Source organism: Eptesicus fuscus, chromosome 9 (genome assembly GCF_027574615.1).
Source record: "Eptesicus fuscus isolate TK198812 chromosome 9, DD_ASM_mEF_20220401, whole genome shotgun sequence".
In the NCBI taxonomy this organism is placed as follows: Eukaryota; Metazoa; Chordata; class Mammalia; order Chiroptera; family Vespertilionidae; genus Eptesicus; species Eptesicus fuscus.
In genome coordinates, this window is record NC_072481.1 from 39,103,311 (window position 1) to 39,120,469 (window position 17,159).

General features: G+C 44.6%; 1 protein-coding gene across 2 annotated transcripts in view; it reads right to left on the bottom strand.

Moving 5' to 3' along the window:
* Window positions 1-17,159, bottom strand: part of DAB1 (DAB adaptor protein 1) — a 244,833-nt gene that overhangs the window by 42,591 nt on the left and 185,083 nt on the right. For both annotated transcript variants that reach the window (XM_008139363.3, XM_054720762.1), the window contains exons 4-7: window positions 9,696-9,827; window positions 8,959-9,078; window positions 8,468-8,506; window positions 6,831-6,896 (exon numbers count right to left, since the gene is read on the bottom strand). In XM_008139363.3, the coding sequence (XP_008137585.1) occupies window positions 6,831-6,896; window positions 8,468-8,506; window positions 8,959-9,078; window positions 9,696-9,827 (357 nt within the window). The remainder of the gene's footprint in view (window positions 1-6,830; window positions 6,897-8,467; window positions 8,507-8,958; window positions 9,079-9,695; window positions 9,828-17,159) is intronic.

Consider the following 17,159-nt stretch of genomic DNA (forward strand, 5'->3'; position numbering starts at 1 on the left):
AAAATCTACTAGGCACCATAATATGGAAAAATGTTAGAATGATAGCTTCTTTTATCATGAGTGCATTACACACACACACACACACACACACACACACACACACACACACACACACACACACTTTATAATACTTAACAACAGTGGATACAGTGAATACTGCTCTCATTTGTCAATCAAGGGCTTTGTACTGCAATGTCCCAAATTGAAAGTAATCATTGGTTGTCATTCCCCAGCACCTAGCAGAGCTTAGCCCACACCTCCATGGATGGGATCAGCCAACAGTGGTTTTAGAATTGTCTGATAGCATGTCTTTCCTCAGACTGGGGGATGCCTAAGAGCAGGCATACTGCTCAGTAGGCTAGTAGGCCTTCAGTCATGTCGGCTGGGTAAATGTTCCGTAGGGAAATGTGGGAAATGGTGAAGAAAAAAAATACCTTTTAGGCTTGGGCTAGGTAACCAAACCATCCTTAAAGAAGTAAGAATTTGAGCTTATTTCTTGAGTTCCTTTGTCATTTTCACTCTCATTTAACTTAAAATCCTTACAATAACCCTAAGAAATTGGTATTGTATCCTCCACTTTAAGTAGCAGAAAGTGAGACTCAGAGATGTTCAGGAACTTTGCTCAAAGCTCCATAGCCAGGAAGTGATCAGATTCAAATCCAACTCCTCTGGCTACCAAACAAGACATTTATTCTGAAGAGTGTGAACTATTGTTGCCTATGTGCCAGCACTATTCTGAACACTTGTTTACGGGCATTCTCACGTAATCCTCAGGACAAGTCAATCAGGGAGGAATGACAACCAGAAAGTGCGGCCCAGAGAGGGTCCTGCCAGAGGGTGGAGCCTGGGCAGATGTCCTTTTCACTACTACTAGAGGCCCAGTGCACGAGATTTGTGCACTGGGGAGAGGCCCTCAGCCCGGTCTGCACCCTCTCACAGTCCAGGACCCCTCAGGGGATGTCTGCTTGCCAGCAGACAGACATCCCTCTTGCAGTCCAGGGCTCTCACAGTCTGGGACCCTTGCTTCTTACCACCTGCCTGCAGCAGAGGTAGGAGAGGCTCCCGCCACCGCTGCTGCGCTTGCCAGCTGTGAGCCCGGCTTCTGGCTGAGAGGTTTTCCCCTGTGGGAACACACTGACCACCAGGGGGCAGCTCCTGCATTGAGCGTCTGCCCCCTGGTGGTCAGTGTGAGTTATAGCGACCAGTCGTTCTGCCATTTGGTCAATTTGTATATTAGGCTTTTATTATATAGGATACTACCGTATTTTCCGGTGTATAAGACGACTTTTTAACCCAGGAAAATTTTCTCAAAAGTCAGGGGTCGTCTAATATGCCAGGTGTCATCTTATAGGGTGGGTATATCCCAAACTCTATATTTTAACTGGAAAAGTTGGGGGCCATCTTATACGTCCAGTTGTCTTATACGCCGGCAAATACGGTATATAGACAGCTATCTCTGGGCCCTGGACCCACTGTTCTTACAGCTGTTCCAGGGGCTTCTTTTTCTCTGCCATCACATTCTGCACTTCCGGAAGCTCCTGCACATTCTTGCAGACAGTGGGACTATGCGTGAGCATGGCTGTGCAAAAGAGGCACTTGAGAACCACTCTTACAAACCTTCGTTTGAAGGTAGCCAATGAAGAATGCAATTTTCTTTGCTCCTGATAACTGGGCTCCATCTAAAAGGAATCCTCAAAGAATGCCCACAGAGTCCTTGTTAATGAGGGCCAATAAATTCCGAGCCCACGCTTGATTTCCATGAGCTCACCCTTTCCTGAGCACAACAAACAGCATTCCTGCTCCCCGTAATTCACTGCTCACTGTGGGCACTTAGCAAGCCGAACCGCTGCTGACTCTCAATTATCCCTGCAAATGGGGGAAAAGCGGCGGGATGGATAAACCCAAACTGTGCATAATTGAAAAAGCTTTTCTGCTTTCTCTCCCATGGGTGCGATATCAATCTGCCTGTTTGTCCTTTAAGATTTATCTCAGCCCAGACATCATCTTGGGAGCCTCGCCTGATTCCCCAGGCCGCGTTTGAACCTTTCTCTGTAGTCTTGTAACCTCTGGTGCATCCTTTCATTAAAAAATAAAAGTTGCCAGGTACCTATTTTGTATCACGCACGGTACTTTGCCTGGAACGATGATGGAAAATGGGGACGGATATGGCTCCTGATTGCTCAGAGCCCCTGGCTTGTTGGGGAGATGGAAGAAACCAGGCTGCTACAGCGAAGTGGGAAAGGGGCTTTCTCTTACATAGGACTCGGGAGACCACACTGTAGCTGCCGGGTCCTCTGAATTCCTGCTGCTCTGCAAGCTTGCTGAGGGCAGGGCTGATATTTCTTATCCTTGTTCTCCCATCTGTAAACACTGGTTAGCAAGAAACCTCTAAGCATCCAACATTTACCACGTGTGTGCTGAGGGCAGGACACTGCCCGAGGTGCTCAAGGGACGGGAACCAGAAAGAGCAGGGGTCCTGGCTCTCTTCTCCCCCTGGCAGGCCCATGCCTTTGGTAGACCAATTTGGGAAAAATGATGTTTGGGAGTGACAATGGTTCTGGATCAAAAGGAAGCAGGAGGTCTGGTTCCTAATCCTGGCTCTGCCACAGGCCGTGTGACCTCAGAGGTCACTTTGTTCTCTGCACTCAGTGCCCTCATCTGGTTGTCATGAGCACCCAAGGGGTTGCCTATAAACTCCCGAGGGTGGAGACCATGCCGTGGTCACCAGTACATCCCCATGGACCGGGCACTGGCTAGGTGCTCGATACATAATTACTTTTTAAATGAACCAATTAATAGATGAGATATGACTCTAAAGCTATATGTTCAGTACTGTACATACAGAAGACACTTTCAGTGCAGTAGCATATTAGTAGTGTGGAGAGGCAGTGACATAGGACTAGAGACTTACATTTTAAAGTAATGATACTTGACACATGGTGGGTGATTAAAAATGATTTTGAAAGAACAAAATTGGGGCATGCCTGCACAGGAAGCTGTGATCTCACTCAGGCGGGGGGCTTGTTAAGAAACGAAAGAACTCTGGACTCAGAATCAGAGGCTCTGGCCTTGGACCCAGCACTCAGATTGGAGGACTTGACTTTCTTACATTTAAAATGATTGTCATCGCAACTGTCATCATAGCTGTTTTTATCTCACCGAGGTACTGGAAGGGTCAAAACTGAGAACCGTGTAAAAATGCTTTGAACCGCAAGGCTCTGTGTCGTTTTAAAGGGATGGCTGCTAACTTTTCTGAGGCATGCAAAGAGAAAGACAATTACGATGATCAATCCGGTTGGGAAAGGAGACTGGGGAACCTCAAAGAGAGGTTACTTTACTCAAGAGCCCCTCCCTCCTGTCGGCTGGAGTTATAAACAGCACAGCTGGGAGCAGCTGCAGCTCTCGGACAAGATGGGGTGAGCGAGGCATGTTCCCCTTCAGTTAACACATCATCGTCAGACAGCTGGGCAGCAGCTGATGCTGACGTTGGTGAGAGAGGGGAGCTCACATCTACAAGGAGCCTACTAGGCCCAAGTGCTGATCTTCTCATTTTACATCTTCACATCACTTCGAGAAGCAGATGATATCATATCCCTATTTGTAGCTCAGGAAATTGAGATGCAGAAGTTATGTACTTCCCTCAGGGTCATCGAATAGTTAAAGGTTTAGGCCCTAGTCCCCTTTCCTTCATTCCAGAAAAGGGGAGATGGAATTGAGTCTGAGTTCAGTCTGGGCTAGGCTGAAGTATGAGGAACACTGCAATCTACTCAGGAGGAATAGCTATGCAACACTTGGAGGCCCTTCAAAAAAATAATGAGGTTCCTAATTGCAGCTCCTTAAAAGCCCAGACCTATCTTTAGGCCCAAGAGTTTATCTCTTGTTAAGCAAATCGAGGCCCAGCCTGGCAATTGCAAGAGAGGAAAATGACCAGAAGCCTTTCCAATAGGGGGCGGTAAAATATTCATTCTCTTAAATGGCACCTTCCTGTTCATGATGGCCAGACAGGGAGATTGGAGGTCAGAACTGTTAGAACAAGTGTGATTTTTAGATGGTGACTTGGAGATACACAGAACCTGATTGTGAGATTCAGCATCAGCATTTTCTGAGCTAAGGAGAGCCCCAGGATTAATCTATTCATTTACAGAGTCACACAGATATGGGTATGACTGGGGAGTTTTACTTCTTGTAGCTCCGCAACCCTGTGAGCCTCACTTTCTTTATCTTTAATGTGGGAATGATGGCTCAAACCACATCAGGCTGCTGTGAGGGATATTAAGATACTGCATATAAATCCTCATTCACAGAGCAGCCCACAATCAGTGCTCAACAAAAGTTACCAAAACCACACACACACACACACACACACACACACACACACACACACACACACCATTCCTGTTGCCTGTAAAACATCTCCTCTGAAGAATCACAAGCGTATGATGAGACAACTAGTTGCAAAGAGCAGAAAAGGGCACTGCCTGAGAGACTTCCGGTTTCATTGACTCATTTTACAGATGAGTAAACTGAGGCCCAGAGGAGAAAAGGAACTTGACAAGGTACAGTAATGGCTGAGTTGGTAGTAATGATACTTAAGATCCTGAATTCACATATGATGGGCTCAGTGTGTGACCCAGATGAGCATCTTCCATACTTTCTCCACATGAGCTTGTTTTGTTCTCACGCCAACATGTGCGTTAGGAAGAAATTATTCCCCAATTTTGTCATTGGGGAAGCTAAGCTGAGTCTCTGAGAGGGCAAGTACCCTGCCCAGTACCACTCAGCCAAAGGTTGTTGGCGACAGAGCCACAACTAGAATTCAGTTTTCTACTTGCCTAAAACCCCCTCCCCCTATACACTCTACAGGGTACAACATGAGTCCTGCAACTAACTCTGAATTCAGAAACCTCTTATATTGAAGGGTCTATTATTTTAAAAGGTGCTCTCTCCACTGTATATATGTACCAAAGCTTTTTTATCCGCTCATCTATTGATGGGGGTCTGGGTGCAAGTGTGAAGGGGTTGACAAGTACAGACTGGCAGTTATAGTATAGTCATGGGGATGCAAAGTACAGCATAGGAAATATAGTCAATGATACCGGAATAACTATGTATGGTGACAGTGGATGCTGGAAATATAAGGGGGAACACTTTGTAAAGTATTTGACAATCTAACCACTATGTGGTACACTTGAAACTAATACAGAGTAATACTGAATATAAACTGTGATTAAAAATAAAAATTAAGAAAAGGAAAACTGAAAAACAAAAGGTGCTCTCTCTTCAGAGGAATATTGGTTCATGGTTCCTTTGGCCCCATATTCAGGCACTGCCAGGTTGTACTTGAAAATCTGCCACTGAAGACAAAGATGCAACTGATCTGTTTGAAGACAGAAACTTTGTCAGTGATGATTTTAAACAAAACCTCCAAGCACAACCTCACACTTGGATCCAATCCAGACAGATCAGGTGGATAAACATACAATGTGGGTGTCAGGGACACTGCCCCCTGCACTGAAAATCTGTGTATAACTTTTGACTCCCTGAAAACAGTTGTCCCTGGACACCAAATGAAATCAGTTCCAGGACACCACCCTCTCCCCCTCCCCAACTGGATACCAAAATTGGTGGATGCTAAGTCCCCTGTACAGAATGGGATAGAGCAACGCATACAGTCAGCCCTCTGCATCTGCGGATTGCCAACCAAAAATCGAAAACGGTTACAGGTATTTATTGAACGAAATCCACATACAAATGGACTCATGTAGTTTAAACCCATTGGTTCAATGGTCAACTGTGTTTAGATTATTATTCCACGGGGCTGGTTAAAACTGAGCACTTGATGGAGCCAACATTATACGTTGGTCATTTAGAATTCCGCGCATTTGATGCAAACTGAAAATCTGTTTTGTTTTTATTACACAAGTAATGTGTGCCCAAGGCAGAATAACAGACCACACAACTAAGTAAATTAAGAAAATTAAAATCACTTATGAAATACATTAAAATTGCTCCTACTTCTCTAATGTTTATATTCAAATTAGGACTGAAATTCTAATTAGTGAAAAACTGGAGGTTGTCATATTTGTTTGATGTGTTGCTAGGCTGCAATTACTCAAACTCTCTGATGGAAAAGCATGGGGCAGAAGCGTGAACTTAGCCTTCACACACGTGCCTGGGTTTGATCTCAGTCCTAAATAACTGTACAACCCTGAGGAAGCTACTCAACTTCTCCGAGTCTCAGCTTCCCCTTGTGAAAGTGGAATTCGAATGCCTACTTCATCGAATACTTGTGAGAATGAAATGGATTAAAAGTGTGTTCGTGGTTTTTCACATAAGCAGACATTTAAGAATATTAATTTACCTTCCCTTCAGCAGGGGTTAAAACCTTTAGCTATCCTTTCTTTTTTTTCAGTGAACTTTCCCAATGTTGTTTTCAAGTTGCATTTTTGAATCTGTACTTCATTTTTAGTAGTGTGGTGAGCTTTTTAAAGAAACCAGATGAGCACATTTTTTTGAGAAACGAAGGACCCTGCTATATTATAGACAACCCTCCAATGAATTAATTTAGAAAAATGGAATAGCTGATTTTGGGTCGACTGAAAATAGTTTAAGATCCATTAGAAGTTAAAACACTGCACCCAACTGGCCATGAACCATTCCATGATTAGGTATGAAAACTGCTGGTAAGTTGGAGGGAAGCCGAAAGCAGAGGTATCTTAACCAGCCTGGAATGACTGCGTGGAGTGTGTGCGGAGAGAGCCCTGGTCCTTCAGATCCCGCAGAACACCTGCTGGTGATGGTGCAATGCTGAGAGAGAAGCGATTTTATACCTGATAAATGTTTTCTTCCGTTTCGGGGTCACGGATTGGCTCGTGTCCAGCCTCAAACACAATGTACTATTATGCAGCGGCCAGAGAGGAAAGGTCAGAGGAAAAAGAAAGAGGAAGAAAAAAAAGCATTTGGAATTCAAGATACAAATCACAGTGAGCATTAAAGAAACGGGCACAAGAGAACATATCTTAGTGAGACCACTGAATTACGGAGATACCAGCGGGCCTTGCACGTTTCTGCCTTTTCTAAAGAAATCTGCAGATGGCTGGCAGCCAGTCCTTCGTGATGGTTGCACGGGGCCCAGCAGCTCCTCTGCAGCCACAGCCTCCTCAGTGGCATTCATCTCGGTACTGCCTGCCTGTGCGGCATGCTGAGTGGGAATGGCGTCTCCTGCGAATGCCTGGGTCCCACCTTTGTAAACTTTGGGTCACAGCAGTCACCTCCCCTTGATCAAGGCTCAGATTCCTAAGCCATCTTTGAAGTGCTCATAAGTCCCAAATTCCCTCGTCCCATAAATATCACCTGGATTTCATTCTCCGTTTTAAGTATTAGGTATCAGAATGGCCATGTGCATGTTTGTGACTCTAAAGGACCAGCCCATTTCTAAAAGGCCAACATTCTTCATTCTCTGGAGCCGGTTAGCCAAGGGCTGAGCTCTCATTATAAACAAGTCCTCGCCTCAGCATTCACTGTAAAGCCAAGGCCGTCATTAAGTGCATATGACTTCTGTTAGTCTTATGTGCTAGATACTTCTTCCACTACAAGTTATCCATATTATGCTGCTTTCAAAATCGATATTGTCTTAATTTTGGCATAGCAGCTTTCTGTGTGCAAATATGCATTCATACCTATGCATGTGTGACACACACATATCTAGAACCCACGAGTGTCCCAGTTAGAAATACAAGTTTCAGGTTTTCTTTTATGTCCAGCAAATACATGTTTGGGCTTCTTTCTCTCCTTGGGAATAAGCATTTGGGGTGAGGGGCAGGGGCCACCTCTTCCCTTTTTCCTGCATCTGTTTGAGCAGAGCACATACCTGAGCCCAAGAGAAGTCATGTCTCTATGCACACCTGGGCTGCAACCCTGAAGAGCGTGCAGAGAAAGCTGTGGGCTGGGATGTCTCTAGGATCTCCCCTTCCCTCCTCACAACAGCCCCTGGGCACCAGCCAGCTCATCAGAGGGGTGGCCTGGCTGATCAAGCTGGGAGAGGCTTCTCACAGCCTTTCCAAAGCTTACAAACCCATCCTTTGGGTTTGCATTCAAATGTCAGAACGCCAGTCCCCATCTCCAGTTCTTTACTCAGAGAAACCACCTCATTATTCAGTCTCTCTCATGAACTCAGAATACTCAAGAGACTCGTGAAAACGTTCAGCTCCAGGATCAGACATTTACAGATCGTGGAGGGGGCTGAGGCAAGGCAAGATGGGAGAGTGCATCGCCACACCCCATGTCCCTGATGCTGGCCACACTTCTGCTAGTTCTCATGGAAACTGGCTCCTGCGGGGGCTGGCAGCCCTCACCCTCAGAAACCATCTTGTCCCTGTCTAGGTTCCACAGGCAGCAGATGCTTCAAGTCTATACCACAGGCCTAGCCATTCCGGACCCTAAAAACCCATTTGGTTTCAGGAATTACCTGGTACACAGGATCTTCAACATCCTCTTCCAGAATTGTCTACGGCAGAGCGAGGGCAGGGGTGGGGGTGAGAGCAGAGGACATAGGAGAGATGTGAGACTGGATTCAGAAGTTATAGGACAGTAAAGAAACCAGTTCCGCGTAGGACAGGCTGGTGGGCCATTAGGTAGAAAACACACAGAAAACAACAACAAAACCCTTGTAGCCACCCCCACCCACTGTAACAACAGCAAGAGCAATTGTGTTTCTTTCGTTGTCCTCCCCTGAAATCTTCCTCTGGATTCAAGATTTCCGTTTCTCTTACATGTCTAGAATTTCAGAGAATAAGGGGTCATTTCTCACTGCTTGCTTCTGAGCTTGTAATTTACACGAGAGCCTTTCATCTTTATTGCTATTTGGCGGCAGGAAGAGAAGCCCTGACTGTCAGTTTTCACATCTATTTATTTTAAGCCCCAATCTTCCCCGGGACCGGGATAAACTCACAGCTATACCTGATACACAGCTTGTTCACACTGCTTATCCTTTTGTGCCTTTTTTTCCAACTCTTCTCTTTGCTTCAATTCATAAATAAGTTGAAAGAGATCTCTCAAGTCCAGAATAACAGGTTCAGCCTGGAGTGAAAGGTGGTAAAAAGCATTATTAATAAGGGGATGCGCCTGAGCTGCGAAGACCCACTTTTGTGTGTGCTGGCTACAACCCACAGCTCTTCCTTTTCCTATTAAACTGAAAGCATTCCATCTTTAATTAATTCTACCTAGTTTGTATTGGTTTAGTAAATTGCATCTAGGCTAAAGTTCATTTCTCCAACTAATTATATTTGTAAATTCATAATAATCATAGGCGTAAAAGGCAATGCTTTTAGTTATTAGTAATTTCGGATACAATAAAATTAGAGTAGGCCTTATGCAAAGTGGCTATTTGTTTTCTCTTATTTTCTTTTTAAATGAGGCTATGAACACCAGGAAACTTATTTGTATACTGTGCCTCCAAACCTGCTTAATCAGAAAGGAAAATAGTTAGTCCTTGCGAGATACCCATTAGTAAAAACAACAACAAACCCGGATGGGCATGAGGTGTTTTCCGGCTTCCAGGCTGTTGATCTTTTCTAGATGGGAACCTGAGTATCGGCATCGCTGAGGCAAACATCAGAGTGGGCTTCCAGGGACCAGCAGTGTGACTGCCCCCGCAAGTTACAAGGGAAGGTGCCCTCTTTGGATGGGGTACTCACCGCCTGGGCTGTTTTTATGGCCACAAATCTGTGGTTCCCTTCCTTCCCACAAACGTAGCCAAAGGCCCGGTGGTCTGTGATGTCCTTTGCAATGTAGGAAATTTCGTGAACAGCATGGTGATGCTGAAGGGCCTGCGAGAGACAAAAGGAAGAGCCTATTTAAGGGACTTCCCCTTCGAGCTGTTAATCAATAAGAGATGTGTTTCAGCTACGCGTGCACAGGCCCGCAGGGCTTGGGAAAAGCTGTTTGGCCCAGATGGAAGGAAAGAGAGCTGTGCTGCCCGTGAGAGAGGGAAGCTCCCCTCCTAGGTCTTAGTGCTGTGACCCGAGAGGTAAACAGGGCTGCTCATACGCTGGCTGAGCGTCTGTGAGCTGGCGTCCTTCAGCCTGTCGAGCCAGTCAGCTTCGCTCAGTGGCGGAGCTTCTGCTACATCGTTCTTGACACAGCCCAGTCCAAGCTCTGGCTGGATATGGAGCACACTCACATACCAGGCGGAAGACCTACACTGCACGGCCACAGGGGGCGCCACTCACAATCACAGAACCGTGCCTTTGCATGGCTGCGATGTTCTCACAGGTGGTGACTGAGTGTCTTGAGGAACAAACCCCTTTCTCTAACTTGTCCAAAGTCACCATCTAGGCTAGACATGGGGTCCCTCATATCTCAGGCTGTTCATGAATTGGTCCCTCCCTCTCTGTCTGCCTATTCTTTTATCCACTGGTTCGAATCTTATTCCTCTTTCAAAGGCCATTTGAAATAGCACCACCTCTGTGACACCTCCCCTGCACAAGGCTTTCTCTCCCTCTCCCCCTGTGTTTCCATGGAATGTCAGTCTCAGCAATGGTGAAACTCCTGATGGACTCCTCACACACAGCTCCCCGGGCGCCTGCTTCCCAAGACCTTCTTTTCTGACATATTTGCCTGGTCCCTTGCCTGTCTTCCCCACCAGGTCTGTCTTCCTCATCTCTGTCATCCCAGAACCTTGCACTGTGCCTGCCCCAAGTTGTTGAATAAGGTAAACTGGGATAGCTGGTCAGTAATTTGAAAATCTTTTGAAACTGACCTCCCTGCCTTGATTATCTAAGATTCAACAAATAATATTCACTATCCTGTTGGTGATAGTGACCTTTATAACCATTTGCATATTAAGTCTACCTAAAACACACATACACACACACACACACACACACACACACATACACACAAACATTCATTAAACAGCACTCTGTGTACAGGGTTATGTATGCACCTGCTTAAGATCCTTATAACTTGAAGGGCCTTTTCATCATGTTGGCTATTAAGAAGCTTGAATTCCAGCCACTGTGTGAACATAAGACACTCACTATATGGGCCTCAGTGCATTCCTCTATCAAATGAGATGTTTGTATCAGGTCAGTGACTCCTAATCCAAAGCCCTGGACCTACTGGGTCATTAAAGGTAATAAAAAGAACTCTCAAGCAATTTTAAACATTTAAAAAAGCTAAACAGAAATGAATAATTATTCCTAGTAAGACTGCACATTTCATTGTGCATGCAAATGAAAATGCCAAGTTTATTTGGGATTGTACCAGGTAGCTGTGCTCCTTAGCTAATCTTTGAGCAGATTCTCATTGGAAATTCATTATGGGTTCAAATAATTCAGGTAGGAACATGAATGACTATCAATGCATTCTTTTTTTAGGGGCGGGGGGTTTGACACAAATCTTCCTCCTTCCTGAGCCCATGGAGGAAGACATGGTATTCAATGGGAACTACGTCAGGAAAACATTGGGAACCACTGGACTAGATGTTCTCCAAGGTCTTGTTCTATTTCTCTGGATCCATGAGCCATCAGAACTTCACAACACAACCAGCCTCTGAAGACAGTAGACATCTGCTTCTCATGCCGGTCATCACCTCAGTTCTGGACCACTGGCCCGGGTCTTCCAAAACATCCCTTCCCAGCCTGGTGCCACCTTTCCAGGCTTCTGACTTTGTGAATCATCCCTGCAGGATTTGCTGCCACACCTTACCCTTCCCAATGCGGACCATTCACTAACCTCTTTACTCCCCTTGCGAGGCTCCCTTCAGCATCATACCCTGTCCAGTTGCCCGCTGCCCACTGGACTTCATGTCTGAAGGGTGTTGTCAGTGCCCAGTATCCCTAGCCGCCCAAGTGGACATCACTGTATAATCCCAGTGGATTTCAACACAAACAAGATTGGTGAAGAAAGAAGTGTTTGTTAGGAGAATAACAGAATCCATTCATCCTTGTTTTATTAAGAGCACATATTTAGCCAGCAGAAAAAAACTGCTCAAAGAGCGGTAGCTTTTCCATGGTGTTAATGATGTAAAATTGATGAGACTTATATTCACACTACGTGGGGGTATTGATTTATAGGCTTTTGTGAGCGCCAATGGTAGGCAGCAAGGGAAGTGGGAGACAAAGACTTTCTCCTCCCCCTTTCCTGAAAGTAGTCTTCTCTCTGCATAATGTGGAGGATGTTATCCACGTCTCCTATTAAATCAAAGTTTGACGACAGTAGCTTATTGATTGCCAAGTGGAATATTGCTCTAAAATTAAACCGCGATTAGAAGTCTTCCTGGTGGAATTAGATTTGGCGATGATTGTGCAATAGTAACATATCACCTACGATGCAAGGCGACAGACAGAGATGATGTAATTTACCCGAGAATCCTCATTAAGTGTTTTAAAATCAAAACATTTTTAATGCCTGATGATACCTAATATTGCCTTGCAAAGCGTAGCTGCGTGTGTGCATAAAGTGCTTAAAGGTATTTGTAACATTGTCTTTTTCCACAGTTAATTTTATGACATGTTAAAAAAGGAATGCTCAGAAAGTGGCTCATTCATTTGGATTCAGTGAGGGGATGTGTCTCCACTTTCTACAACCTTAACCGTGCAGATATAATATAGACACTTGGAAATACAAATACATTAGACTCCTGCTAATCCCATAGTCATATTATCGCATTCATCTTGGCAACTCAGAGGATCTTGCAAATACTTGTTCATTGAGCCTCAAAATTGCTTCGGGTCTTCCAGTAGATTTTATCAGCACAATCAAAGACAGTTGGAGCCTTAAACACCATCTAGTTCAACTCTGAGTTTATTCATAAAAGGACTGAGTTTATTCATAAAAGAACTCAGAGAGAATTCTGGCAAGCCCAGTACTAAACCCAGGTCCTGTTCTCCCTACTCAGGATGACAAAGAATGGAGAAAAGGAAATAAGATTATGTAGAATCAAGGCCTCCTTTTCTTAGACTCTTGGCTCCCTAGTCAGATCAAGGGCACACGCCTCAGCTGCAGGCTTGGTCCCTGGCCCCGGTCGTGGTGCATGTAAGAGGCAACCAGTTGATGTGTCTCTCTCACAAAACCATGACCCCTGACAAACTGGGATGAAAAAGGGATTGATTGCTGGATAGGGAAGCAAAGCTGAGGCTGTTCTGGATTTCAGCAGGTATCTGAGGTCAGAGAAGGTCATAATCAGGTCGGAGTAAAGATCAGCTATAAGGGTCTCAAAGAAAAAGGACAAGCCAGCATGATCTGGAAGTTACTCTCGGAAGCCAGGCCCTCCGTGGGAAGATGAGGTGAGGGAGATAAGCACTGCTTCATCCCAGGTTGTGGGGAGTTCCTGGGACCTCATGGGTTGTTCTGGAAGCATCAGAGATTCCCCGGCTTGAGGGGGATGGGGAGGATTCTGGTCATCCTTCTTCCACATCTCTTTTGAAAACACAATTTTTGTCTTAGACAAACTTAGTCTAGATATTAAAGCACTGCCAAAAATCAAAGCCAGATTCTGGTTTTAAAAACAGAGGCTTCACCCTGGCCGCTGTGGCTAAGTTGGTTAGGCATTGCCTCATGAACCAAAAGGCTGCTGATTCGATTCCCAGTCAGGGTACAGGCCTGTGTTGCGGGCTCCATCCTTGCTAGGGGGCGTGCAGGAGGCAGCCGATAGATGTTTCGCTCTCATGTCAATGTTTCTCTCTCCCTCTCCCTTCCTCTCTCTCTCAAAAATCAATAAAAATTCTTAACAAAAGAATCTTCCATGACACCCCATCTCTCTGCCACAGCTTTACTTACTCTTCCTGCTCATAACCCTCCGCATTGCTTTGTGGATGAAAGTTGTTACTGAACAATTCCAAGGGCAATTCAGAGATCAAACTCCTCAATCCAGTCTGACCTTCCTTCCATGAGTGAACTTCAGGTAACCTTGGCTGCAGATAATCTGAAGAACTCATCACTCCACTTCAGGGTCTGTACTTTACCCCTCTGTGCCATTGGTCACGCTGATCTCGCTCTTCAGCCCTGGCTCACACTTCATCGACTCCATATAATTACATCACTTAAGCTTTGAGGCCTGGCTCCCACATCCTGCTCATCCCTTGACTGTCCCAATCCCCTTAGTCACAATACCTTTCCCTAGATCTCATTGTATTGCATTAGTTCTTCAATCTGGGATGCTTCATACTTCTTAATTTTGTTTCACATTTATCCATTCATCCAGTTTTTCACACATGTATTTCTTGAGAAGCTGTTATGTTCCAGGTATCATACTAAGTGCTACATCTATCCAGATGATTAGAACGGAGTCCCTCCCTCAAGGACCTAATAATCACATAACACAGAGAGGCAAAGACACCACAGCAAGACAAGCTTTATAGTACATGTGTGAGTAGGATGTTACTTGGGCTCAGAACAGGAACGAGGAACGGTATCAGAGAAGTTTTGACAAGAGAGCTGACCTTGAACCCAGCATCCTATAAAAGGGGAGCTCCCAGAAAATCAGGGGAAGGAGCATCCTAGGCAGAAAGAACTAAGCTTGCAAAACCTCTAGGTCCCAAGAACATACTTTCTCTCCATTATGGGGATGTTAGCTCCTAAAAAGAAAGATAGATGTCTGATCCTCCTCAATCTTATCCTAGCTCCTAATACTACTCCTTTTGAACTATAAATGCTGGATAATGTTTGATAAATTTAAAAAAAAAGAAGAAAGGAAGAACCAAGCATCTGAAGACATACATTGCACAAGGTAGTTGCTCAATAAATGTTCAATGAGTAATTGAATGAGATTAATTCAAGACATTTCACACAGGATTCATTTTGTGAACAGCGGGTTTCATATCTGATCATCATTAAATCTTTTTTTTTTCATTAGCATTTCCATGAGCCATTTACCAATGTTTAAATGAAGTATCAAATTGTTTGGAGGGTTACCATCTGACAGAATAGATTACAGAGAAGACTTAATTTGTACTATGGTTCAATACAGCCAATTAAATACAGTATGGATTAGAAAGTCATCAGCTCAGACTTTACCACTAGCTTTTTGTAAAGAATAAATTCTACTCCATTTAGCCTTCATATTATTATTGTGTGTATATGTATGTATGTGTATGAGTAGGCAAAACTATTCACAGGAACAATACCCACCAGCATTCAAGTGAGTTAATAAAAAAGAAAACAAAATAAAAAAGCAAGTATGCAGATAGACACAATAAAAATAGATATATAGAAAAATACACTCCTTCACATTATAGGCAATTACAGTAGTTAAAACCTCACAAGACAAAAGCTCATTATAAAGGCCTTTCTCTCTTCTAACATATTTTTGGATGTGTTCCCTGCATCACAGCACCAATGAGGCTGGGAGGCAACCTCTGTACCAGCCCCAGACACCCCATCATCATATGCTATATGGAGAAGGTCAGAGTGAATTCTTCCCGGAGTTCCCATTCTAAGATCTTCCAGAAGTTTTACTCAAGAACAAGACTAAATTTCTGAATACCTTAGACTCTAGCTGAGGAGGCAGTGTGATAACAGAGGAAAGAATATGGACTCTGGAACCAGAGAGAACACACTTCAAATCTAAGCTCTTTCCTTTATCAGATGTGTAGCATTGGGCACATCACTCTAACTTTCTGTACCTTATTTTCTCTCGTTTTATAATACAAAGAATGACATAGAACCTAAAAGGTTGTCTAAAATATTACATTGATTTGTATAAACTATCCTATATAATAAAAGCCTAATATGCAAATTGTTTGATGGGAAGTTCGACCACTCACTATGATATGCGCTGACCACCAGAGGGCAGTGCAGAACATGGCAGGCATCAGTGAGGCGGTGCTGGCAGCAGGTGGCAGCTGTAGGCCCTCATGGGCCCCTATGAGAGCGGGGCTTCGGTGGGATGGTGGAACAGGTGAGTGGGTGGTGCTAGGCCAAGGCGGGTACAAGCAGGGGCCCAATCACCCTTAGACGGTGACCACAGCAGTGGCTGGGGGCCTGGCCCCAATCAATTGTCCCGCAGGTGGGATGGTAGAGCAGGTGAGGGGGTGGCACCAGGCCACGGCAGGGTGCCAGGTGGGGCTGTGAGGCTGAGGGCGTGAGCTGGGGCCCGATCCCTGCAGGCCACGCAAGGGACCCCACCTGTGCACAAATTCGTGTACTGGGCCTCTAGTACCAGATATAAATGAGATGCCGCTCCCCTCCTCCCCCCAAAAAAAGAGAAAAAATGGTTCCCATTCAGTGTTGACAAAAGTGTGGGGAAACAGGTATTTCCTTGGGCCCCTGGATTTCTGTGTACAATGAGGATAATAGTAGTGCCTCTCTGTGGTCCTGTTAGGAGGATTAATGAGTGAGTATATGTAAATGGCCTGAAAGGGTGCAAAGCTCATAGTAAGGGCTATGTAAGTGTTGGCCATTATGGTGATTTTTGTTATTTGTGGAAGTGTGATTTAGTGCAACTTTTCTGGAGGGCAGACTGGCTGTATGTTTCAAAGCCTTGAAAACATGTATAAACTTTGACCCTATGAATCTTCTTGTAGGAATTCAATTATCTGTAAATAATGTAAGATGTGGGCAAGGATTTGGATGCAAGATATTCCCTGAAGTGCTATTAGACCAGTGAAAAATTAGAAATGCTGAACATTAACTGACTGGTTGAAGAAATTGCATTTCTCTATACGATGAAATAATATGCAGTCATTGAAAGTCATCTTGGGGAAATAATTTATTTTTTGTAGTGGAAATATAATCATAATATCTTGTTGAATGAATCAAAAGCATACCACAAAATAGTATGTCTAATATACTGTTTTTGACAATAAAAGTATGCATTTCTGTGTGTGTGTGTATGAAAAATCTGGAAATGTATCCAACAAAATCTTAACAAGGGTTCTTTCAAGTGGTGGATTTCTAGTGATTTTTAAAATCTTGCTTCTTGCTTATTTATAACTAGCGGCCAGGTGCACAAATTTGTGCACAGGTGGGGTCCCTTAGCCTGGCCGGTGATGGCAATCAGGGTCAATTGGGGCCGGCCAGGGGAGGGACCAGAGGAGGTTGGCCAACTCTGGGAAGTTGGCTGACTGCAGGAGGTTGGCTGTGTGAGTGCACTGACCACCAGGGGGCATCTCCTGCATTGAGAGTCTGCCGCCTGTGGCCAGTGCATGTCATAGTGA